The sequence below is a fragment of the Durio zibethinus genome, chromosome 3 (genome assembly GCF_047325235.1).
Source record: "Durio zibethinus cultivar Kanyao isolate XHJ-2024 chromosome 3, ASM4732523v1, whole genome shotgun sequence".
NCBI classification, from domain to species: domain Eukaryota; kingdom Viridiplantae; phylum Streptophyta; class Magnoliopsida; order Malvales; family Malvaceae; genus Durio; species Durio zibethinus.
The window spans coordinates 3,674,778-3,698,944 of record NC_143164.1 but is presented as its reverse complement, the minus strand read 5'-3'; the positions used below and the strand labels follow the sequence as shown (position 1 = coordinate 3,698,944).

Sequence of the window (24,167 nt, the reverse complement as noted above, 5' to 3'; positions counted from 1 at the left end):
GGTTCTTGGCTTGATTTTATCCATATGGGCCATTATATGACGGGTAAATCCGCGAGGAACCCACACCAAAATCCTCTAGATCTTTGGAAATGTAGAATCCTTATCATGTCAATTCTCAGGTCCCCTCAGGCGAAAGTTATGTTAATGGGTTCCGTGGAAACCGTGTCATGTGGTCCTTTCCTGTGATTGGAACTGATAAATTCGTGTGCGTTCATATGAATAATTGTGTATCCGCCAAAACCTGTTCTAAAATTTAGGAGGACTTAAAAAGTCTAGTCCTATTGGTTTTTCGTGGTAGCTTTTTGGATATTAAATGTCAAAGCAAAGACCAGTGCCTTTTGAGCTACTGGAGTAGTCTACTCCACTGATACACCATCCACTCACTTGGATATTGAAAGCCCGAAGACCAATCTTAGAAGGAATCTACGCGTCAAATGCGTGTTTTGCTCATGGAATGTCCCAAAAGGAGCAGATGCTTGATTTTCGTGAAGCATCCAATGGAGTGGAATTCCACCATCTTGTAGCTTGAAGTGACAAAAGCTCGTTTGTCATGTTGGACATTGATTTAATAATTTGGCTTGGTTTTTATTCTGATAAAGAAGATATGGGCATAGGCCAGAGATCTGTGATTGGTTAAACTAACGCATAATTGTGTTGTTTCCCATTGATGAATGCGAGAAGGATTCTGAAGTGCCTCCCTTTTCCTATGCTTTCCTTCCTGGCCAACAAATCCTCTGTTCTGAAACAAAGAGGTTATATTCTTTGCCTGGGCGGTCGTTCTAAGTTCCCGTGGGCCACGTTTGGGATACTAGACTCGAGGGTTTCTTGATGTCTGTCTCCTGGACAATAAACTGCCACGTTTTGACAAAGAAAGTATTCAACCATATTCAAAGAGATTCACTCTTAGTTCCAATTGAAGCAATTGGAGATTATTCGATAAGAAATATCATCAAATCAACAATACATTGTTAATTATCAAGAATTCTGCTTTTATTCTATCCTGTAATAAGTGAAATTTCTATGAAGCAATATGCCAATAATGATTACGGATAGCCAACTTACTTTTTTTTACTTTGGAACTAGTTTACTGATTCCTAGCTTTTTTGAGCCAAGAGGGATTGTGGGAAAGAACACTGGGTCCTATTGTTTTTTGGTTATTTGGTTGGGTGGTTTGTGTCTTTTGGTAAGGTGCCAATAATGTTTTCTGTATCTGTAATCTGTTCATGGGCTTTGCTCGTTACTGCTTTGGTGTACATATTGCGTTGCTCTGCAATGTTTATTTTATTGGATTGCTACTGGATACAAGTGAAACTTTTTGCTTATACAATACTACCAATTATGAATTCCAGAAAGTCTGGATATGGTATTATTTCATTGTAACTGCTTAGGCATGGCATTGGAGTCAGAAGAACACGTCTGCCTGCCCATGATAGAGCACAGACCCTGCTTATAGCGTCATTGTCGCCTAAATTCTTAAGAGTAATTAGCGGCATAGGCTGAGATTCCAGTAGTCACCAAAGAGCTACACAGTATATCTGTCGATATTGATCCTATAAATTCTAATGATAAGTTTTTCTGCAAGTTTGCTCATTTGACTCTTTCCATTGATGATCAAGTAAACCATTATTATAGACCGATTCAATTATAATGCTCAATAATGGTGTGCAAACAGCAATTACACAGTGTCCTTTGGCAATCAGGTACTTCTCTTGCATGAAATTGGTGATACTTACATAAATTCTTTTGATTTATTAATAATGTTTTATAGTTCTTCAGACAATATGCTAGAAATGTAGAACAGAACCTCATACTTGATGGCTGATAAATGGGTAGGTAGATTCATTCCAATAGCGATAGTATGCATTGTATACCACCTGCTTCTCGTGTGTTATAAGACTCAACAATAAAAAATAATCATAAAATATCGATTGAAAATGATAAGAATTATAATTTTTCAATTTTCCTTGATTTAAAGGCAGTCAAGTGACTGTTCTTGTTCTAAGTCCACTCTAGGGTCGTCGAGATGTTTCATGGTCTTCAGTTTGTTGGTTAAATAGTTAAGAATCACTGGCTTCTATCGTTTCAAACTCATGTTTTGCATTTACATTTGTCTACGACCTGACAAAAAAGTCATTGAAAAGTCTAGCTTGTGTCCCTTCATGTTTCTTGGCAGCTAGCGCACACGTTCAAGACACTTACTTTAATAAGTATACCATATACTATGCTTATGCTGTTCGTAAGTAGTATTACCGCGTTAGGAAAATCAGGATTACTTTTGCTTTCTACATTTATTTTTCCTAGTACCATATATAAGGTTTCAATTGGATCATAGATTCAGGTTGCTAATATCATGAATGGCAGAAGAAATAGTTTCCTATTCAATAACAAGTAATAAAACAAAACTTAGTGGAAAGTAGATAGTAAATAATATATAATAATAGTCATAACAAAGTTAATACTAAGTCTTATTTTGGTGATTTTAAGTTAGTGGCATTAACGTCCGTTTTCTTTTTAAACCTTCTTTCTTACCCATTTCTGAAGAAGTCAACCTAATGATCAAAGCATTTGGCGGACTTGTAATCGGTCAAAAGTTAAGTAACAGCCGCCTCCTGGAAACTTTCTTGTGGAAATGTCGAGTTTGACCAACAAATACTAGTATAAAACTCTGGTTTCTCCTCAAGAAGGCGGTGACAATTTTCCTCATAACTGTTTTCTCTTATATTTTTTGTATGTATCACTTCGATGGCTATGTGGTACCTTTAGCCTATATTTTCATTGTGATTGTCTTGCTTTGCTAGGATCTTTTCCCCTTACAGCTCCTCTCTTGGGCAACTGAAAATTAAGTTGGTATTTCAACCGTACAATGAAAAAGGGAACTTGTTGAAGTTAGGGAAGCTGACTGCAAATTATAAGCTGTTCATTCTGATGTTTCTGTATCGGGTCTTATGTGGAGATCATGCTAAGTTTTGCCAGTAGAGTAATTACGTAAGTTTTCTTTTTAATTATATTTAGACTCTAACGTTTAACTTTTAAGCAGTGACTGACCAACTGAAATATATAGAATAAAAACTGATTATCAACATGCATATCATAGATGCTGTTTACTTCATTTTCAAGTTCTGGAGAGCTTGCTTTTGCAATGAATTTTAGCCCCTGCTTGTGACTACATTTTGGTTTCACTTAAGAAAGAGACGCTATCTTATGTTATTATTAAAAAATTATTATATTAAACAATATTAATTATTGAAATAATAAAAAATTATTTATTATTAAAATAATGATATAATTCTATTTATTATTAAAATATTAAAAATATTTATGTTTAATAATATACAAAATAAAAATATTTAAATTGAAAATATTAGAAGACTTTAAATATTAATATTAAGATTAAAATTTTGATAATTTTAATTAAAATCAAGCAAAATTGCTTTTTATTAATATAATACTATTTTAAATAAAATCAAGTTAAATTCTAGCTTAAATAATCATATATGAAGTTTAGCTTGATTAAAACTATATAAATATTTTAAATTAAAATATTAAAAGACTTTTAATTTTAATATTTTAAAATTTCAATTAAAATTAAATAAAATAATATTTCCCACCAAATCAAATTAAACTAATACTTAAAAAGTTATGTTTAAGATCTGACTTTAATTGAATTATAATCAAAAGCTTGATAAATGATCTTAGTTATAAATAGTTATTTTAAAAAAATTATCTTTTTTTTTTTAAAAAAAAAGATAATTTCAAAAAAAATGATGTCACGATTAATCAGTAAATTATTTTCCCTTCACTCCTTAATTTTCCATCAAACAACATAAAAAATAATAATAATAATAATAATTTCTGAAGCTATTTTCTAAGTAACAAATTTGCGTTGGCTTGTTCGATAAATCAGCAAATTATATGGCTTTGCTGATTCCTGACTGCTCTTTAAGAGAAAGCAAAAGTGACCGTAGTTTGCTTTCATGATTACAACGTCTGACTTCATAGGAATTTTTCTCATGTTTAGAGACGCCTTTTTCGGTCAGTATTTCAACTAGAAGAATCTCAAACAAGAAAGCTCTATAATCGTAAGAATTTATGATTTCCTGCATATGTAATGCTCCTATAGCTTTATTGGTTCTTTTTATCTGTTTATTTGGCTTGGTCCATAACCATCCTCTGGTCTCGATTCTTTCTCCTTTCATTTTATTTAATAGACTGGATAATGTTGAGCTAATTGGTGGAAGTATTCATGTAACTGTAATTCAAATTTGTTATGATGTATTCTGCAAATATAACCATTTGAGGACTCAAATTGTTGTGGTCAACTTGCAGAGTGAGGATACTATTATAATATGGAACTTGGTGCTACTGAGAATGTTGATCTTCCATATTACAGCACCGTTAAGGTTAATATCAACTGCTTTATCCAGCTTTTGGACCATAATTTTTTGACATCCCCAAAATGAATGGGGTTAAATAAGTCTGAAGGCTTTCATTGAAAATCCTATAGCATCCCTTAGTTGAATCCAAGAGTGAAAATCTATAGGTTACTTTGTAAGAAAAGGCACTGGCTTTTCATTTTTGGATGCCTTCCCAGTTAAATATCAATTTTTTTTTTTTAACTTTATGAAAAACATATAGTTTTCCTCACTTTAGCATAATAGAATCGCACTGAGATTTTCTTAATAGCCTTCGCGTTATTAGGACTCTGAGCTATTGAATTTCTAGCTCAATGGAAGGTTTCATTTTGGCTTTGAGAAATTTTAGCTGCCTTCAGAATTAGGTATATACATCCCTACATTCCAATTGTTAAGGACTTGGAGTCCAAGAGAATAGAGATGCTAGAAAAGGTCCCCTTTTGAAAGAAATTTAACTTCTGTTTTTGTAAAAAAAAAAAAAAGAAAAAGCACTTTGGCGAACATTTTTGCAATCCAATGGTTGCATTTTCTTACCTTACCAGTCATCAATTTCAAATTCTTGCTTTTCCCTTTCTATACTGAGAGGGAAGCCACCACTGCTAGTTTATTTGTGTTTGTGGTCTTGACAATTGCCAGTGGATGCAGGTGCATCGCTTAATGTGCTTGGAGCTGAAGAAACTCGTTGATAGCATTTTGCACATGTTTTCAGCTCTTGAGTCTTCTCGGCCCCGATGCGAATCTGGACTGCGGGCATTATGCTCATTACAATCGGCAATGGATAAAGCCAAGTTACTAATCCTGCACTGTTCTGAATCCAGCAAACTCTACTTGGTACTTTCCTTTTTTAACTTATACTTTTTTTTCTCAAAAGAAATAAACTATATGTGAAAGGAGTATCTTCTGAATTTAGAAATGATATCACTAGTCCCAGGTGGTTATTTTATTATGAAATAAATACCCATGTTACATTCATGCAGCATATCATTTTTGTTTTCTAATCAACCAAAATGTAATGTTAAGAACACTATTACATTCTTGATATATTCATCCTTCCCTTGCATTATTTTGTTCCCTGTGGTAAGCATTTAATTCCAAATAGCTTGACACTTTGAGTTCACATTGCCACTTCTAGTTTGTGACTGTCAAATTTATGCATTAAGCCATTCACATAATGTTCAAGTTTCTGTTGACATTATTTGGGTAATAATTGTATTTATGAAATACTTAGGCAATTACAGCAAAAACGATACTCTTAAGGTGTGAAAAAATTCGGAATACCATGGAGATTTGCCTGAATCAGGTTCAAGATATGGTTCCACCATTGTTGGCTGCAAAGGTTTGTAATATTTCATGACTTTTTCTCTTTTTGAAATTTGCTAGCTGGAGAATTGAAAAGTGCATGATTTACTTGTTTTAATGCATGTTATTTGGTGCTATTGTTACTATAGTGGAGGAAGATACATAGTTTTTTTGGCTAAGATTTAAATTTATGTACCATCTTCAGTCTTTTTTAGCCTTTTCCTTTAGAAGCTTTCCATTTTTGTAATCAGGGGAAATTATTGTTTACAGATATCTATAATTATAGATGAACTTAGGAGTGCAAGGTTTCCTCTAGAACCTTCTGAATACGAGGCTGGAGCAGTTATACTTGCCCTGCTTGAACAGGACGGATCTGCATCAGGCTCCAAAATGCAATCAGAAATTGAGGCTCTTCGACTTGCTGCCTTGAGGCTGAGCATTACATCTCCTTTTTCCCTTTTGATAGAACAAAGATCTATCAAGAAACTACTTAGAAAAGTCCATGATACGAACCCAACAAAGAGGAAAATCTTGAATTATCTCTTACATCTTCTGAACAAATATGGAAAGTTAATTTGGCAACTCCAATCTAAAAGCATCATTCCTCTGGAGGAAGAGAACGTTATTTTATCCATGGAGCTGGAGCAAGGAGTGAAAACAGAAGATGATGAGACTTCACCTAATGACTTTTTCATTCCTAAACATCCTGAGCAATTCAAATGCCCTATCTCTATGAGACTGCTGTATGATCCCGTAATTATTGCTTCTGGAATAACATTTGAACGAGTTTGGATAGAGAAGTGGTTTAATGAGGGCAATCAGATGTGCCCGGTGACTGATACAAGGTTGGAGCAGTTGTCAGTCACTCCAAATTTAGCAATGAAGGGTCTCATTTCAAAGTGGGTTTTGAGGCATGGAATCAAGATTCCTGAACATGCAAGACCAATCCCTTCACTGCTTTCCTTACAGAAACCTTCTTCCTGCTCCATTGCTAGTTTTGGCATTTCTGTGCTTGGTTTTCAACTTCAAATAGAGAGTATTTTAGTTGGTTCAATAAGTTCTGAATCTATTGTAGATTCACTAGACGGGAAATGTAATGATGAGATTACATCTGTGCCAACTCTGGTTGCTGCAGATTCTCATAGTCAAAGATATCATCACTCTTCTATGACTTCAAGTAGTCATGACATCAATGCTGGCTTTCTTTCTGAACTTGATAAACATTCCTGGGAGTCTCAATGCAAGGCTGTTGTAGCTGTTAAAGGCTTTCTAGAAGACAATGATAAGGTCCAGCATTTGACTTTTTCAAGTAGTTATGTTTCTCCTGTGATTAAATTTTTGAAGGAAGCAAATGAAATATGTGATATAAAAATGCAAAAAGATGGAGCAGAGGTGCTTTTAGCGATTTTGAGCAGTAGCAGGTAACTCTAAATATTCCCCTGCCTTTGATATATTGTTCTTGACATTGATTTATCATACCAAGTTGCCATTGTCCTAGGATAGTAGAAGTTCTCACTAATTGTATGATGATAAAAATATCTGTTATTACCTGCAGAATCCAATTACCTCCTTGTCATGAAGATGTTATCTATTTGTTGGCAACATTGTTGGATTCTGAGCCAGCTGGAGAGTCCCTTGCAGTACTGGAAGTCTTATCCTGGAAACAGTACTATAAGTCCAGAATTGTGGCATCTGGCGTTTTGCCTTCCATCCTAAAAGTCCTTGATACTACAGTCACAAAATTTTGCATGCTTGCACTGAAGATCCTATGTAATTTGTCTAATGGCAGTGATGTTGGTTACCATATTGCATATTTGGGTTATATCCCCAAGCTGGTTTCTTTTCTTGAGGATTCAAATGTTGCAGGCTATTGCATTGAGATTATAAACAATATATGCAATACCGAGGAGGTTAGAATTGAAGTCGCAGAAGCCAATTTATGTAGTTCAATAGCCACACTCTTGGAAGCCGGTAATAAGGAGGAACAGGAACTTGCTCTTGATGTGCTCCTCTCATTATGCTATGAGAATACAGGGTATTGTCAAATGATAATGACAGAAAGCATAATCCAATCTTTGTTCATCATATCTGTCAATGGCAGTTCTAAAGGATCCGAGAATGCATTACTACTGCTTAGCCTCTTCGAATTCATGCTGAAAAGTGATGCCGCTCAATGCTCTATTCATAGCACTGTTTTTAGTCAAGAAAACTCACATGGCTCCAGCAACAACTTCATTGTCAAAAAGCCATCATCTTCCAAGGCATTTGGATATCTGAGAAAGAAATTATCAAGGTTTACACATGCCTAATATTGACTTTTTCCTTTTATTTTGCTGCTTGAACGGCTTTCTTCATTGAGAAAACGGGATACTAACCCAACTAATCCATGTTGTGTATATGGCATTGTAGGAATCAGGGGATTAGCCATGAATTTGTTAGCTCAAATTTGATATTATAGTCAGAGTGCTGTAGTTTCTCATAGTCATTTTCCCATAGTTTGTTTTGTAAATAGTATGTTACCTGTTTGTTGTTTTCTCCTGTTTCATATCTGTAATTTAATGTGTGAAATTTTTTTTGCAAACATTATTTCAGATTATTGAACCTGATTTTTTATGAGATGATTTTTGAATAATTGATGGTTGATGAACGAAATAAATAAGGAATAAGTTAATGTAAGTATTAGAAGTCCGGTATTATCTTAATACATATAGTATTTTTATTTCAAATTATAATTCAAATACTCAAATCAATTAATTACAATGTTGGTATTTAAGAAAATAAATACAATATACAAATTTTATGTCAAAAAGAGTTTATACATTTTAAAACATTTAATTTTTTAAAATTTATTCATTAATAATGTGATTTGTAAAGTTTATATATAATTAGTATATAAATATAAATTTAAAAAATATTGTAAATATTGAGATTTAAGTTTCATTGTTAAATATTATCTTTTAAATTAATCGAATTAAATTTTACATTTTAATTCTTGAATTTTAATTAATATTAATCACGATAATAATCACAATTTGAATTTCCAAATGAAATTCTAAAAATTTTGAAAAAGAAATAAATAATACTTTTTAGTAATAAATAAAATAGATATTTAAAAAAGAAAAGGAAAAGAACCGAACGAACCCTACCAAAAACCCCCTATTTCTCTCCCTCGTCAGCAGTCCCTCCACAAAACTCCTCAAATCTAAGCTTTGCTTACGCCCATCTTTCACGGCTAGTTTCTTGTTCTTTCTCTCCCGTTCTTTCTTTCCCGAGAACCAAACAGACTGGCTCCACTCTCTTGATTTCCATCCTTCATTTCTCTTCTAAGTTTTTATCTCCAAGGTATTTGCAGTTATAATTATTTGTTTCTTTGTTCATTTTAAGTTTCTGAGGAATTTAGGATTAGTGTTTTGGCTCCTATTGTTTAATAAACATGAACTTGAAGCATTTAATTTCTAGGAAAACAATCAGTAGTTTATCAAAAATCAATGGAAAATCAGTTTCTAATAATTCCAAATATTTTTCAACCATTTCGGCCGCAATATCTCCTTCCCATCATCCATTAAGTAATTTTCAAAGCTCTGCTTATCTTCACAACCCTAAAATCCCTAAACCCATTTTCCCTTTTATTAGATATGTTCACTCAACCCTAGAAACTAAGCTAAGTTATGCTAGTGTTGAAGCAAAACTTGCGTCTGATTCTGAGGAAGAGGAGGATGGAACAGTGAATGAGTTCTTATCGCGATTCTTTTGGATAATGAGGGGCAAGTTATCCGAAGTATACACGGATTGTGATAAGGAGATAATTGATGGGATGCTTTTGATTATTGTTGAGAAGGTTTTGGAAGAGATGGAGAAGGGTGGTATTAAGCAGACGCTTGGTTCCACAGTGGCAATGCCATCACAGGATTTTAGTGAAGATTTGTGGAGGACGGTATGGGAGGTGAGTAATATGGTGTTGGAGGATATGGAGAAGGCAAGGAAAAAGGAAAAAATGAAGCAGTTTTTGCAATCCGAAGAAGTGAAAGAAATGTGTCGGTTTGCTGGTGAAGCTGGGATTCGTGGGGATTTGTTGAGGGAGCTCCGGTTCAAATGGGCTAAAGAGAAGATGGAGGAGAATGACTTTTATAGGAGCTTGGATCGTCTGAGGGATGAAAAGCCAGCAAAGGATGGAAAGATCTTCAATGAACAGGCTGTTGTAGCAGAGGATAAGCCTAGCGTTGCATCTCTTCCAAAAAGAAAGGGAAAGCTAAAGTATAAGATCTATGGACTGGATTTATCAGATCCCAAGTGGGCTGAAGTGGCTGATAAAATCCAAGAGAGAGAGGAAATTCAGGAGCCAAAGCCAATATCTGGGAAGTGCAAATTGGTCATGGAGAAAATTCTTTCACTAAAAAAGGAGGATGATCCCTCACAGATTTTGGCTGAATGGATAGAGCTTTTGCAACCTAGTCGTGTTGACTGGATCACTTTGCTTGAGAGATTGGGACAACAGAATCCTGACATACACTTAAAGGTATAGTTTTGTTCTTGTTCAGCCCATGTTGTCACAAAATTTTGCATGATACTTTTCTGTTATTACATCCCATATTATTGATGATCAGTACTGATTTTTTCTTGTCCTATGCAAGTTGGTGATATATACATATATATATATATATATATATATATAAGAAGTTTTAGAATTTTTTCTTCCCAGAGATCATGAAGTACTGCTCTTACTTATTTCTCTTTCAAATTATCCCTTCCATTTATAATTATATGTTATTGTTCAAACACTTAAGAAGTAGTATATCTGCATCCAACAACAACCGAATCTGCCTAAAATAATAATTTCTTCCCTGCTGAACTTCCACTTTAATGTGTCGCTCTAGCATTGATATTGTTGTGCTTCTCAGAATGACCATTTTAATAAGATTGTTATATTTATTTGAAAAGCATTAGCTTGAGAATATTTGTTGACTTTTGTCTCTTAGTGGAAAGGTTCCTATGGATTTGGTTTATGGGGCTATGTATTTCTATTTCTTGTTTCATAAATTTTTATCCTGTTCATACTAGTAATAGACCATGGCCATTTAACTTTGAGGGTGAAGAGATCTCTTGTAGCATTTCTCTCTTTCATTTGTAACTATACAGATAATTGATATGAAGAATGAGAGAGAAATCACAGATCCTTAGTTATAGGTGTCTGTTTGCATGGAGATCCCAAAGTCTAAGAAAGTACGTATTTGTTTAATAAAATTTTATCTAATTTTAGGCTGCTATGGCAAAACATAAATACTTTTTTTTTATAGATTTGTTGTATATTTATTTGGATGCATGGTTCTCTTCAGGACCTATTTTAATAACATGCGTGTAAATACGAGTATTTGCATCATTTGTGATAGTGGAGCTATAAATTCTGAACTTGCTATTATGATGTTGAATATTTATAGGTAGCAGAACTTGTCTTGGGTGAAGAATCTTTCCAAACAAACGTTCCTGACTATACAAAACTGATTGATGCCTATGCTCAAGAGAATCGCCTAGAAGATGCAGAGAGAATCCTTAAGAAGATGGTTGAAAATGGTAAAATGCCTGATATTTTAACTGCCACGGTTCTGGTTCACATGTATAGCAAGGCGGATAATGTTGCCCGTGCTAAAGAAGCATTTGAAAGCTTGAGGAACTATGGCTTCCAACCAGACATGAAGGTCTACAACTCAATGATAATGGCCTACATTAATGCTGGCGAACCTAGGTCTGCTGAGTCATTGATGAGAGAGATGGAAACAAGAGACATCAAACCTTCAGAGGAGATTTACATGGCATTGCTTCGGTCTTATTCTCATAGTGGTGATGTTGTGGGAGCTGGACGAATTGCAACCACCATGCAGTTTGCAGGATTCCAACCGACTATGGAATCTTGTTCATTGCTTGTGGAGGCATATGGCCAAGCTGGTGATCCTGATCAAGCTAGGAGCAACTTTGACAACATGATAAAACTTGGGCACAGACCTGATGACAAGTGCACTGCTAGCTTGATTGCAGCTTATGAGAAGAAAAATTTGTTGGATAAGGCCTTAAACCTTCTAATGCAGCTGGAGAAGGATGGTTTTGAACCTGGAACTGCCACGTATACTGTTCTTGTGGATTGGTTGGGTAAATTGCAGCTGGTTGAAGAGGCTGAGCAGCTATTGGGCAAGATTGCTGAACTGGGTGAAGTTCCTCCTTTAAAGGTTCATGTAAGCCTCTGTGATATGTACTCGAGGGCTGGATTTGAGAAAAAAGCTCTTCAGGCTCTTGGAGTTTTGGAAGCTAAGAAGGAGGAATTGGGTCCCAAAGAGTTTGAGAGAACTATCAATGCACTTATAGCTGGTGGTTTTGTGCAGGATGCTCGAAGGATACATGGGCTGATGGAGGCCAAGGGCTTTATTGCATCAGAGCAATTAAAGGTCGCCCTAATGGCATCTCAGGCTTTCAGCCAGAGAAGACCCACAAAGAGATAGCCTGGTCATTAGAAGTGATGATTCTGAAACCTTTGCGTGCAACAAAGGTTAGATAGTTAAATTTAGAATCTTAGCACACTCACTGAGTGGCCTGTGGGATGTAATTTGTTTAAACAGGTGAGACAAGCTTTAATGTTTTCTTGAATCACAGTACTTCGTAATAATTTTGGGAAAGATGTAGGTTGGTTTCTCCCTTGATGCAATTTGTTGGTTTCGGCATTTTTAATGTATCTAGATTGCAGATTTTGTCAATCTCACTTTTGTAATGCCTTAAACTAATACAGGTGTGTGCTTTTCTAGACTCCCAGCTTTGCCATTTCCATCTCTACTGATACACATAGGAGGAGGTATTTGGCAATTTGCGCATTCCTTCCTGGGTTGTCACCATGTTCATAGCTATAAAAAATAAGTGCACTTGTACGGTACGTTAAGGTAGGTTATAAATATTTTGTTTAAATGTAATTCAAACCCTTAATATTTGCCATGACAATGAACATTTTCAGGTGTGTATATAGATCTATAATGCTTAAAAATGATAGTAAAATAAAGTGATAAGTTACATACCTTCGAGGAATGAAGCAAGGAACCTGGTCTCTTTTCTATGGTGTAGAAGCAAGAATTTATATTAAAGCAATTCTTTACTTGATTAACTGGACGAAGGAAAAGGAAAACTTGGATTTGCTCTTCATTTTGTTGGAATGTTCCTTGCTTTCATGTTAGGCTTAACCGGGAAGCTAACAACTGCGTGAATGGATCAGAAAGACGGAATAAAGTATGAATCTGTCTTTTCTTTTTTTTTTTCTATTGTATCATTATGTTGTGTTTAAAATTTTTAGATTAAAAAAAAACAAGATTAAGAGGTACAGCACAAAACTTGGAAGAAATGAAGCATTCTAAGGTGCAAGTATCATCGTTTTAGATATGGATGTTCTTAATTAGTTTTGCAACTTTGGTTCTCCCCTGGCTTAAATCATTTCATACAAAGACTAAAGCAAGCCAGGTAACTGTCCGGAGAGTAACATAATAGAAATCTGGCATCTGCTAGATTCAAGCCCTATCTTATCCTCAAAGCCGCTAGAAGAAGGCTTTTAATTGGCACTTCAAAAAAACAAAAAAAAAAACACTTTGATCCTCGGAAGTTAACCCATGAATCACGTGGAAGTATGATTTATGCTCTTTAAGCTGACATTGAGGCTAGTATAAACTCGAAGGCCTTTAAGAAAAGAATATCAATTCCTAGTCTTGAACAAGAGACATGTAACGCATTAAGGCAAAAATAATAATAATAATAAAGAAAAAGATGCTAGACCTGCCAGACAAGAAAAAATCTGTCTAAACAGTCCAGGATATTTCATAAAATTGTTTGTCCTTTCATAAAGCAAGAAGAAAGTTGAGAATAGAACAAAGTGCAAATGTCTCCTAGACTTTCCATGGCATATGAATCTAAACCTATATATATGCAGACTTTGCTTTTATCATCAGCAAGAACCACAAATACCTTTCATCTCTATTGTTATTCATTGTTATGTTTCTATTTCTTATCATATATGGGAGATCGGAGACCACGTTTTCGTTTTCGTTTTCGACTCCCTTGGCTGTCAGCCGCTGCCACTCCCCGGCTTAAAGCTGCTTCCCCAAAAACCTTGTCTCCAGCCAAAAAATCACCACCGGTTACTTCTATTCAACCACCATCACCGGCCTCACAAGAAACCACTTTTCAACCATTTGGTGTTGCAGTAAAGCCTTCAGAGCCATCAGCCCAAGTAAAAGAAGTTGCACCAATTACTGTGGCAGCTACAGAAGCACCTTCAGCAGCAGTAAAGCCAAAGGAAAGGGGAAAAGGGAAGAAGGTTGCAGAAGAACAGAGGAAAGCAGCAACAAAGGGTTCAATTCATGAAGAGATAGAGCAGAGAACAATTACTAATCTTCTTGCTGCATCAACAGAAGCTGGGACAAAAACCAGAGAGCTTCTGGGGGCTGCTTTTGAAACAGGAAAAAGACACCAGGAAAATCAAGAAGATATTGAAAGAAAGAAGACATGGACAACCTCAAGCACTGATGAAAAACAAATTAAAACTGTGAGCTCAAAATATCCAAAAGATAGGAACACGCCAAATAATTCTCATCAAAAGCATGTCACTTCTAATTGGGAACAAGCTCCCCTGCACAAAGAGATCAGGGAAGATATTTCTAAATTATTTCCTAAGCTGGCCACAGGGCAACCAAAGCTGCCTACAGATGAAAAAGTTATCAGCGTTCTAACCCTAGCAGGAGAAAACAGAGGAGCATCTTTCCACTTGGGTTCAGAATCAACCAAAAAGGATGGACCAGTCCACATTCACCGAGGTTATAAGATCAACCCAGATGATAGCCCTGATGCTACCACTGATGAAGAGGGAAGCTCCAGGGGAAGAAAGCCTAATGATTCAATGACCAAAGAAAATCCAACACCAAGAGCATGTGTCAATAGTAACACACAAAGCATCAATAATTCAATTGTGTTAGAAAGCTCGGTGAACGAAAGAAATCCTGGCGTTTATGTGAAATTTTTACATAATTTACCAGAATCAACCAAGTCTAGTGAAAAGGCAGAGCCTATACCCAAGGCTAAATTGAACATTAAACCAGCAGAGAAGCTTATATATAAGCCTAGAGTAAGAAGAAGATGCCTCAGAGGGCTTCTTGCAGAACCAAGTGACTCAGACCCTGATAATCCTGAAAAGCCTCAACGGCATGGTTGTCGCTATAGTTGCGGGCAGAAGAACAAAGAAAAGGAGACTGGGGCTCTCTGACCACATAAATTGCAACTTTGTAATAATTACCTACCAGTTTGCATACAGCATATTCATACAGCATAAAGAGAATGACTATGATACATTGATAAGGGTACCATATTTTCCAGAACCCAGCACCTGAGCCATAATGCCTTTTGTATTGTCATGTTATATTGTTATGTAAAACAAAATACACTTTGTACTGCAATCTTAAAATATGTCACAGAATGTGATGAAGCTACATCTAACATGCTTAGAGGGAGAGTCTAGAGCTTGCATTTCAAAAGCAAAATAGATAATAAAACTTAAAATACATGCGTGTAGCTCTCATTACATAAGAAGTATGCCGAGTAACAAAGGCGGTTGCCGAAGAAAATGGCAAAATCTAAAGTGCCTCCAAAGAGAATATGTACAACCAAATTGTTGTGAACACTAGCCTGATCATACCCGTAGCAAAGGGAACAAGAGAATTGTTATTCACAAACAGGTTTAGTGTCAAAACTGCTTAAGCAGATTGCAAAGGCTTGGAAGGCAGAGAGTGGGTAATGATAATCCATGGTGAAAATGTCCTTACCAATCTTCCCGAATTGTAGAATCACTTTTTCTTGTTCCGTTACTGTAACATTTTGGCTGGGCTCCACAGCAGCCACCAACTGGAAATTCTTAACAGAAGCCACTGTAACTCGTCCTTTAAAATTTAGACACCAACACTGCAACTGTTCATGCCATCTAGGAGCTTTATTTTTCAAAACTAAGGGTGCAGTTTGCACTGATTTCGGAGATCTACCATAGCCAGTTGAGTTGAATCCAACTTGTGGCTTTTTTCCTTCTGAATCTATCAATGGAGAAGAATCCTCATCAAGGCAATTTGTGAATGCCATTGGAGTAGGAGCAATTCCTCCCTCTTCAATCGCAGATATGGGGATGGAATGCATAATACACTGCATTCTCCTTGGACCTCTGGTGCGAAGAACATTGAGCTCATAAGATATGTTGGCCGTGTTATAGTTACTCATAGGGACACTTGGAAGCACCTGCTTCAAATGAGTTTTCCGACGTGATTGACAACTGGATTGAACATTAGAGCCAGGAGGAGGTTGACTGTCAAAAATGTTGAACTTGGTTCCCAAGAAATTAGACCTGCAAAAGCTTCCCTCTTAAATTGCAAAAAGAACGGACTAACCCTTCAAAACAATAATAATATCACGCATCTAAAAGCTTACCTGAGCTTTCCAACATAATTATTGCTTGATCTAGAGAAATCATCCCCAACTAAAGATATCACAAAATCAGTGCTGGTAGCCCTTCTGACTTTTTTTGCTGCCAGTAACAGTTTACTCAAATCACCAGACAGAGCTGTAAATTCACAAATACTAATAAATATTACTAAGCTGAAACATATAATTTTAAGAATCAAAACACCCATTTTCAAAAAACAAATATAAAACACTCAAAACAAAAAAACGCTAACAGAAAAAAATGATAAGGAAAAGGAAAAATTACCAGGACTGAGACCCATATACAATCTATATGTTGAAGTTGCCCTTTCCCTCCTAATAAAGCATTGAATCGGAGTATCCCTTGGTCCAGGCTAAACCAAAAGAAAGACACCAACAATCTAAGTAACTTAAAGACCGAACTTCTTCGATATAAAGGGCAAAAAGATTAAAATTTTACCTGCTTTAAAGAGATGGGGAAGGTTAAGAAGCCACATTGTTCAGGTGTTTTGACAATCTCTTTAGTAATTTCCCTCCATGACCTACAAACTGAAGCACAAGCAACAACATCTCTCCTCCCTGGCCAACATTTTTCCCTAGCTTCCACTCTTTGTATTATATCTAAAAGTAATTCCGGAGGCAAATTTGCCCATTGCCCTTGCTCAATCAATGCAGTTGAAGAACCAACTGGTGTAGAAGAAGAAGAAGCTTCTGGAGCAATATGAGCTCGTCCCCGCCTAAGCTTATGCTCCCTCGCTGAACTTTTCTTTGATATATTTCCAATCTCCCGAACAAAGGTTTTCAATGGCATTTTTTTTTTAATTTAGGCTTAACGGAGATTTAAAAAAAAAGATATATCATAATAGGAAAAAAGAGAAGAAAAAAGATGCAAACTTTTAATTGTTTTTCTCTTTTGGTTTTGAATTTTAACTGAAAGTTTGGATTTTTCTGCTGTTCTTGGATCCAAATTGAAAAGAGAAATCTTTGACCAAAAAATCTTCGAAAAATTTAAAATTTAAACATGAAGATTTGGAAAATGTCAGAAATTTCCAGAAAGGAGAGACAAATTCATCGGAATGGAGAACGTACACAATCTCCAATCAAAGAGAGGAAAAAAGAGAATGAGAGAGAGAATCTAATTGGATGAGAAACCTAGAAATTTGCAACCGTTATTTAAAGAGTTAAGACTGGCGGTTTGATTGTTAATTTTTTTCATCTCTCTTAATCTCCGCCTCTCTCCGTCGCTTCCACCGCCTCAAGCTGCTCTGCAACAGCAATTACGACACGATGAAGGCTCTGCTTTTTGTTTCTCTTTCTCTTTGATTCTAATTTAAACAATTTGTAATTTTTGAAAAAAAAAGTTTTTTTCTCCGTTTTTATTTATTTTCTTTTTTGTCCGTTAATTTAATTGGCGGGTTTTCTCTGTGTGTTCACACAGTACGAAATTGCACTCGGAAGGCGTGGCAGACAAAGGAGACGTTGGGCCCCTTAATTTGATTTTGCTTGATTAAGAAGATTATTATAAATTATTATTATTTATTCATGAAGAAATTTGTTTAAAACAAATAAGAAAATCCAGTTCTGGGCAAAGCTGATTCATGTCTATTGTAACAATTATATTAATGCAACATGAAAGCAGGGATGTCATCGGGTCGGGTTCGGGATGAATTTTGTTCGCTTCGAATTCGATTCGATTTTATGTTTTATAAACTCAAACTTGATCCAATCCGAATTTTTTAATACTTAAATTCGATCCGATCCGACATTATGTAAATCGTATCCGATTCGACTCGAAATTAATAAAAATATTATTTTTTAAATATAAATATTTAAAAATATAATTATATAAATATATATAATTAATTAATTAAAAAATAATTTTTTAATAATGTCGGGTCGAATTTATGCATACTCGAACCCGATCTGACCCCGATTGTTACCTAATTTTATTCGATCCGATCCCAACCCAAAATCCAAAATTCAAAAAAAAAATTTGATCTTATAAAATCGGATCGAAATCCGTCGGAAATAAACTTGATTGTCGTCCCTTCATGAAAGTAAACTTTTGTATTTAATGTTCTTGCTATATATGTTCATTGAAATGTTTTAAGAGAATTGGAGATATATATAATTAAAGTTTAATTTTGATGATAGATGAAATTGATTTTAATAAAATTAAAAATTATAATAAAAATTATTATAATTATAATAAAAAAATTATATTAAATAAATTTTATTAAAATTAATATTTAATTTTAATTAATAATATAATAAATTTAATTACATCACATTAAAAAAACAATAAAATCAAACCTAATCTAAGTTGATCCAAGGCGTTGACAAGATTGAAATAAACATAAATTGAAGAGTGAAGACATAGGAAAAGCTCCAATTCTCCAAATCAAGTCTTCCAAAAAGCTGAATGCAATATGCAACAGCCCAGTCGATCGTTGGATTAAAGGTGCGTCAATTTTTAAAATGATCTATGTAGCTATGTCAAGTTTTTAAAGAAAGTTACTTGAATTATTCCCCGCACGAGTGGATTGTAGCTAGCTTAGATCAGCTAAGTCCTCTAGATTCGCAGAGGGGGAGCCCCCAACGACTCCTTGACAAGTGACAACCGAGTCGGTGTCAGGTCATGGATAAGATACAGTGAATTAAACTTTGAGACGTAAGGTCACGCTTGCACGTGCCACAGCCACATGGTTTAATCATGAGTCATTTGTCTGTCTGGTTCAATAACCAAACCCTGAATCAGCTAAGAAATTAGAGAGCCAATGGGAGCTTTTCTTAATAATGATCGCTCATCTCTTATCTGCAAGAGGTGGCAGACAGAAAGAGCATCTGATCAATCCCTTTTGTTTATCTTTGATGAAACCTTAACTTGGGGTTAATGCTGGTTGGAAGTTTCACCTATCTTTTTCTCAATTCAGTGAGAAAGTGGTAGGTTAATTTTGCGAAAATCCATGCGAACTAGAAATCCCATGGCCACCCTATTACCAAAAAAAAAAAAAAACTATAGAAAGGTTTTAAGGAACATTACATTTTATTTATTCAGAGCACCAGTTTCATCAGGAAACTAAAGCTTATGTAGGGGCCTAATGAACGTCGGTTGATAGTTTAAACTTCAAACACTTTTAAAATCCTTGATTCTTCATCATTTCCACAGCAAAAGAAAATATTAGATTAGACCCACAAGAATTTTATTGTTTTATTATTATATGGAGTACTGATATATTGATAGACATGAAGGAATTGTACATATGATTATTGTCCCCTCCATTGGCAGTGTTCTTGATGACTCCAAAAGGAACTGCTAACATTTTTGAGAATGATTCTGTCACGCATGCTAGAATTAAAGCAAGGAATATGGTGTTTTTCTCTTTTTTTCAGCCGAAGTCAATTATTAAGACTTGATGTTTAGCTGTGGGTCTCAAACATTAGGGTCCACTCACCAACTGGCGAACCTAATGGACTGGAGAAGCCTTGACCGGAGTGGTTAAAACTGCTGCTAGTGATTTAAATAGTTAGTATTTTAATGGGATTTTATCATTTTATTGGATTTCTTGTTTTATGAGTGAATGAAAGTTTGAAAAAGTTTTTAAAGTAATTGATCATCAAAATAATAAAAGAAAAAACAATCAAAAGTATAGTTGGATTTATATTATGGTGGCTACAGGCTTGTTGACGACGATTTGGGAAGTGGTAAATTGAGGAGCTTTGATGATGATGAACAAGGTGATAAAAGGAAGGTTGGGACAGGCAGTAAGAAAATAAGATTTGGGATGTTGGAGTTGATTTTTTAAGACATGATCCAACGCTCAAATCAGTTAAGTATTTAGAGTTTTTTTTGAAAAAATGAAGTAAATTGCAGCGTAGGAAGGAAATTTTGGAGAGAAGATTCAAAATTTTGTAGCTAAAACTCTTTTTTATCTTAAATATCAGATAATAGATAGTGATGTAATTAGGTTTGTTGACATTTGATGAAAAGATCATGTGAAACTAAAATAAGAGTCAAGTGGGTGATAATAAGATAAGTGTGGATTACATTTAATGATCTATAGTTAGAATGAGTTTCATTTAATAATTTTAAACAAATTGAAAATCAATCAATCTGTTGTGAAATAATATACTGATGAAATGTTAGTGATGGTATTTGAGCAAACTCATGCAAAAAGTAAAGGTGAGTATCGTGATGAAAAATCTAAATATTTATCTTTTTTCATAATGATGTCAGAGTTAAATGTATATTGATTTAACGAATGTGGAGGTTAACCTTGTTAATTGAATGAATAAATAGGTATAACAAAACTGTGACTAGATTATGCATAATTTGATGGAATTTGGAACAGAAAATGTCGCCCATGCTCAAAGGTGTCTCCAGCTCACATACAAGCCCCTTACAACAACAATGGCAATGAAATAAGTCTTGGCTCAGGGCTCAGCAACTACAATGAGTTGCATAACTCCATTGGTTTCAAGCAAATTAAAGTGCTAAGTTAGGTGCCTGTCTGTTTGTATCATACAAGAAGAAAAAAAGGGGAAACTGTTTGCTTTAGTAATGAACTTTCTACTTTTATGATTTTATCATATCAGAACAAAAAAATACAGCCAAGCTTTAGAATGAGGTCAAGTAGAAGCAAAGCAAAATATTATTGTCTTTTTAAAATCCATGATCCTCGGGGGAGTGAAATGTGGAGCCCTTTCGGCCTTTTCTTTTCTTCAAAAATGCACTACGTGGCATTGGCCTGTTGTTGCAGTTTGGATGTTTGCCAACAGGTCTGCCCACAAGGACAAATGTGGGTGGTGCATCCACATGAATTTTATAGGCATATTCGACCCGGATAAGATTTGGGAGTTGGGCTCTCATCGAAGTTAAAAAAAAAGTTTTGTTCTTTAATTCAGAGGACATATGACAGCTAAGAGTTTAATTGGAGCTCTGCCAAATTCCAGTCCCTACTTACCAAATCTCTTTGATTACATGAATAAATAGTTTACTCTGTTTGGTAACCCAAATAAATTTATATGGCCCCCAGCTGAAGCTACTGATTTCAGAATAATTGGCGTTGAGATTTTGATGGGGTTGAATTCTAGAACCAGGTCGGCGATGAAGATATTCATGGGAGATCAAATTTCATGCTTTTCGCAATGATGAAGGGGCAGAAAGTTCTTCAAGAAGACAAGAAGCTCGTGAAGGTCACTAATTATTAACAGCGATGAGATCATGCATACACCAATGATGAGTAGGCAATTGAAGGTTTTGGCTCATCCTGGTTTTTGCTGCTTTCCTTCTTGGTAATGAAAAGCAAAGGAGAAAAATAAACCGACTTTTGTCCTTTACTAAGCTTTTTGTCATGTCATTCCTTTTATACCTCTAGATTCTAATTAATGTTTGATTTTTGCTTCAATGTCATCCACTGAGTCAAATGTAGATTAGAATTGCACAGTTTTAAGGCAAAGTAGGTGAATAAACAAAAGCAAAAGCAATGCCTGAAGAACCAAATTAAACAAAAAAATTTTGGTCTGGTTTGTGCTTCATAAAGAAAAGAGAAATTGACATTGAAGTTCATTTTTGGGCCAAATAGTGCTTTATTTTGAAGTTCCAATCCGTAGTAATCTCTCCAATTTATAGCCCAAGGTGTTTGATATTGGGCTGAGCAAGTTTGAGCTCAGACTTAAACTCTTTAAGGCCATTGCTCACATTATGACAAGATTTTGACCTTAATCACGGGCCTGACTCAAAAGTAGTAAAATATAAACAAAGCCCAAGTCTGTAAAAAGGTCAACTGACAATAGGACAGCCACCAATTCAGGGGCAAAGAAACCGGCGGAGCCATGGTCGACTCAGCCATTCAGAAAAAGATAACATCCGCAAAGTATCTTAAATTGACAGCAACAAAGAATTTGTACATGCTAAGTGCAGTTTTTAAGCTATCTCAAGACTTGTGCAACTTTAATATTGCAACTCATTTTCCAAATTAACATTTCTAACCTTACTCTCAAGTAGCCGAGGTATCAACTCCTTTCAAGTGGGGCTAATAAATCAAACTGAAAATATAAATTCTAACTCGGTGAAAGCCTAGCTGGAATAAAATCAAAGGGCGGCCACGGCCTATCCAGTTTCCTCCAAAATTTATATTTGGCGGTTGCTTTTATTAGGGGCTACCCCAGCCTTTTATGATATAATGTTGATGTACACACGCCTGCTTGAAATTGATGTATATGTCACACTTCCATGGCAAGAAATTGGCCCCTGATATGTATAAAAGAACATATCCACCGTAATCTATGATTCTGTTCATAAAATGGTGATCTCAGAATTGTTCATTTCTTCATTTACCTCATCACCTTGATCAAGAAGCAAATTAATATCTAGTTTTTGTCAGAAAATTAGTTTTGCAACGATGGCCCCTTCTTATTCTAGCTACGCTTGCATCTTTGTCATAGCGTTATTCATGCTTATGTTAGTACCCTACGAGCTGAAGCTGCTGAAACTTCCGCAGCCCTACTTATAATAGTTGACCAATCAGGGAAGAGAGACTACATGAAGATACAAGACGCCATTGACGCTGTGCCATCCAACAACAAAGAACTTGTTGTCATATTGGTTAAGACTGGCATCTATAAAGAAAAGACTTTGTGCATGCGGACAAGCCTTTCATTACACTAAGTGGTTCAATGGCAAATGGCACGATAATAACTTGGAAAGATAGTGGGAATATATTTGAATCTCCTACCTTGACTGTGCTGGCTTCAGAGTTTTGTTGGCAGATACCTCACAATTCAGGTATATAACATCTCCAATGTAATTGAACACTAAATGAAATCCTCAAACTATATATGTAAAGTATAGAATCCAGTGATTCTATACTTTCTTCCTGTCCATTTCGGTTCATATAAAGTTTTTCCTCGAACTTTTTTTGAACAGAAGCATCAATCATGATCTATATCAATTCCAACTAGCCAGTTAGCTGACCTTTATTGTTTTATTTTTGATAAACAGAATACATTCGAACCTGGAGCTAAAGCAGTTGCATTAAGGGTATCTGGAGATAGGGCAGCTTTCTTTGGATGCAGAATTTTATCTTACGAGGATACGTTGCTAGATGACACTGGAAGACATTATTACAGCAATTGTTACATTGAAGGAGCCGTTGACTTCATTTGTGGGATGCCGTTTCCCTTTTTGAGGTAACACATTCAGGAATCAGTTACTTACCAATAATCCTATATATTGGTAGCTAGCCTATCTGGACCATTAATTTACATATGGATTGCTCTTGGGAATTTTTTTTTTCCCGAGGTGCCATTTGCATACACTCTCAGAAGGAGATGCAGCTATTACAGCCCAACGGAGGGAGTCTCCTTCGGAAGAGACAGGATTTACCTTCTTGGGTTGCAAGATCACTGGGGTCAGGACTGCTGTACTAGGAAGGCCATGGGGTGCATATTCCAGGGTCATTTTTGCCCTAACCTATATGTCTAATGTGATACTGCCCCAGGGATGGGACGACTGGGGAGACTCATCCAAGCAAGGGTAACAAAAAAGACGGACAAAATCAAGCAAGATCAGCAATCGGTTTTCTTTTTTTTCTTTTCTTCCAATTATTACTGTAAAATTTTGAAATTGAACTAATGCTTAACCATTTTCTTCTGGTTTCTTGATTTCTACAGCACTATGTTCTACGGAGAATATAAATGTAATGGACCTGGAGCTAATACAAAGAAAAGGGTTGAATGATCAGCAAAGTTGATGGTCAAAGAGGCGGAGCTTTTCTTGACAAGGAACATGATTGGTGGCAAGAGTTGGATCGGGTCTACCCTGAAACATTTCAAGAAAGTTTCGACTGCCATTTCTAACAATTCCACTACACATGCCTGATCATGAAAGAATATTATTGTTAGCTGATGTAGTGATGTTGATAAGCATATGTTTCTAGACCTGCTAGAAAAATTGTTAATGTAACCATATTAGAT

General features: G+C 35.4%; 5 protein-coding genes across 10 annotated transcripts; 4 read left to right on the top strand and 1 right to left on the bottom strand.

The window, feature by feature from the left end:
- The first annotated feature begins 2,686 nt into the window (after positions 1 to 2,686).
- LOC111309813 (U-box domain-containing protein 5-like) lies at positions 2,687 to 8,324 on the top strand. Of its 6 annotated transcripts, XM_022908908.2 has the most exons (7): positions 2,847 to 2,985; positions 4,019 to 4,079; positions 4,327 to 4,400; positions 5,058 to 5,243; positions 5,641 to 5,748; positions 5,982 to 7,132; positions 7,267 to 8,324. In XM_022908908.2, the coding sequence occupies exons 3-7, from the start codon at positions 4,347 to 4,349 to the stop codon at positions 8,018 to 8,020; spliced, it is 2,253 nt and encodes a 750-aa protein (XP_022764643.2). In that variant the 5' UTR covers positions 2,847 to 2,985; positions 4,019 to 4,079; positions 4,327 to 4,346; the 3' UTR covers positions 8,021 to 8,324. The 6 variants fall into 6 exon arrangements, with proteins under 6 accessions (XP_022764793.2, XP_022764581.2, XP_022764718.2 ...); XM_022908846.2 differs by lacking the exon at positions 4,019 to 4,079 and having other exon boundaries at positions 2,690 to 2,985; XM_022909136.2 differs by lacking the exon at positions 4,327 to 4,400.
- Positions 8,325 to 8,819: 495 nt separating this feature from the next.
- On the top strand, positions 8,820 to 12,715 carry LOC111309509 (uncharacterized). Its single transcript, XM_022908574.2, has 2 exons — positions 8,820 to 10,227; positions 11,147 to 12,715. Exons 1-2 carry the CDS (start codon positions 9,145 to 9,147, stop codon positions 12,197 to 12,199), a joined length of 2,136 nt encoding a protein of 711 aa, XP_022764309.1. The 5' UTR covers positions 8,820 to 9,144; the 3' UTR covers positions 12,200 to 12,715.
- Positions 12,716 to 13,526: 811 nt separating this feature from the next.
- On the bottom strand, positions 13,527 to 17,495 carry LOC111309710 (tubby-like F-box protein 5). Its single transcript, XM_022908749.2, has 4 exons — positions 16,651 to 17,495; positions 16,477 to 16,564; positions 16,197 to 16,329; positions 13,527 to 16,113 (listed from the first exon to the last, which is right to left on the bottom strand). Exons 1-4 carry the CDS (start codon positions 16,999 to 17,001, stop codon positions 15,447 to 15,449), a joined length of 1,239 nt encoding a protein of 412 aa, XP_022764484.1. The 5' UTR covers positions 17,002 to 17,495; the 3' UTR covers positions 13,527 to 15,446.
- On the top strand, positions 13,612 to 14,991 carry LOC111309616 (oxidoreductases, acting on NADH or NADPH). Its single transcript, XM_022908645.2, has one exon. The coding sequence runs from the start codon at positions 13,612 to 13,614 to the stop codon at positions 14,989 to 14,991; it is 1,380 nt and encodes a 459-aa protein (XP_022764380.1).
- Positions 17,496 to 20,882: 3,387 nt separating the features above from the next.
- On the top strand, positions 20,883 to 23,931 carry LOC111299490 (putative pectinesterase 11). The gene is made up of 8 exons (XM_089757708.1): positions 20,883 to 20,969; positions 21,285 to 21,386; positions 21,987 to 22,135; positions 22,638 to 22,829; positions 22,962 to 22,977; positions 23,194 to 23,381; positions 23,494 to 23,727; positions 23,865 to 23,931. Exons 1-8 carry the CDS (start codon positions 20,883 to 20,885, stop codon positions 23,929 to 23,931), a joined length of 1,035 nt encoding a protein of 344 aa, XP_089613834.1.
- Positions 23,932 to 24,167: the final 236 nt, after the last annotated feature.

Excerpts from the sequence above, each read along its gene's own strand:
- LOC111309813 (XM_022908846.2), top strand. The coding sequence starts at position 4,347 with ATGGAACTTGGTGCTACTGAGAATGTTGATCTTCCATATTACAGCACC. Across the intron at positions 4,401-5,057 it reads CATATTACAGCACCGTTAAG|GTGCATCGCTTAATGTGCTT; the intron begins GTTAATATCAAC and ends CAGTGGATGCAG. Across the intron at positions 5,244-5,640 it reads AATCCAGCAAACTCTACTTG|GCAATTACAGCAAAAACGAT; the intron begins GTACTTTCCTTT and ends TGAAATACTTAG.
- LOC111309509 (XM_022908574.2), top strand. The coding sequence starts at position 9,145 with ATGAACTTGAAGCATTTAATTTCTAGGAAAACAATCAGTAGTTTATCA. Across the intron at positions 10,228-11,146 it reads ATCCTGACATACACTTAAAG|GTAGCAGAACTTGTCTTGGG; the intron begins GTATAGTTTTGT and ends GAATATTTATAG.
- LOC111309616 (XM_022908645.2), top strand. The coding sequence starts at position 13,612 with ATGTCTCCTAGACTTTCCATGGCATATGAATCTAAACCTATATATATG.
- LOC111309710 (XM_022908749.2), bottom strand. The coding sequence starts at position 17,001 with ATGCCATTGAAAACCTTTGTTCGGGAGATTGGAAATATATCAAAGAAA. Across the intron at positions 16,565-16,650 it reads TCCCCATCTCTTTAAAGCAG|CCTGGACCAAGGGATACTCC; the intron begins GTAAAATTTTAA and ends CTTTTGGTTTAG. Across the intron at positions 16,330-16,476 it reads GTATATGGGTCTCAGTCCTG|CTCTGTCTGGTGATTTGAGT; the intron begins GTAATTTTTCCT and ends GTGAATTTACAG.
- LOC111299490 (XM_089757708.1), top strand. The coding sequence starts at position 20,883 with ATGTGGAGCCCTTTCGGCCTTTTCTTTTCTTCAAAAATGCACTACGTG. Across the intron at positions 20,970-21,284 it reads GTTTGGATGTTTGCCAACAG|AACCAGGTCGGCGATGAAGA; the intron begins GTCTGCCCACAA and ends GTTGAATTCTAG. Across the intron at positions 22,136-22,637 it reads TTTAAGCTATCTCAAGACTT|CGTTATTCATGCTTATGTTA; the intron begins GTGCAACTTTAA and ends TCTTTGTCATAG.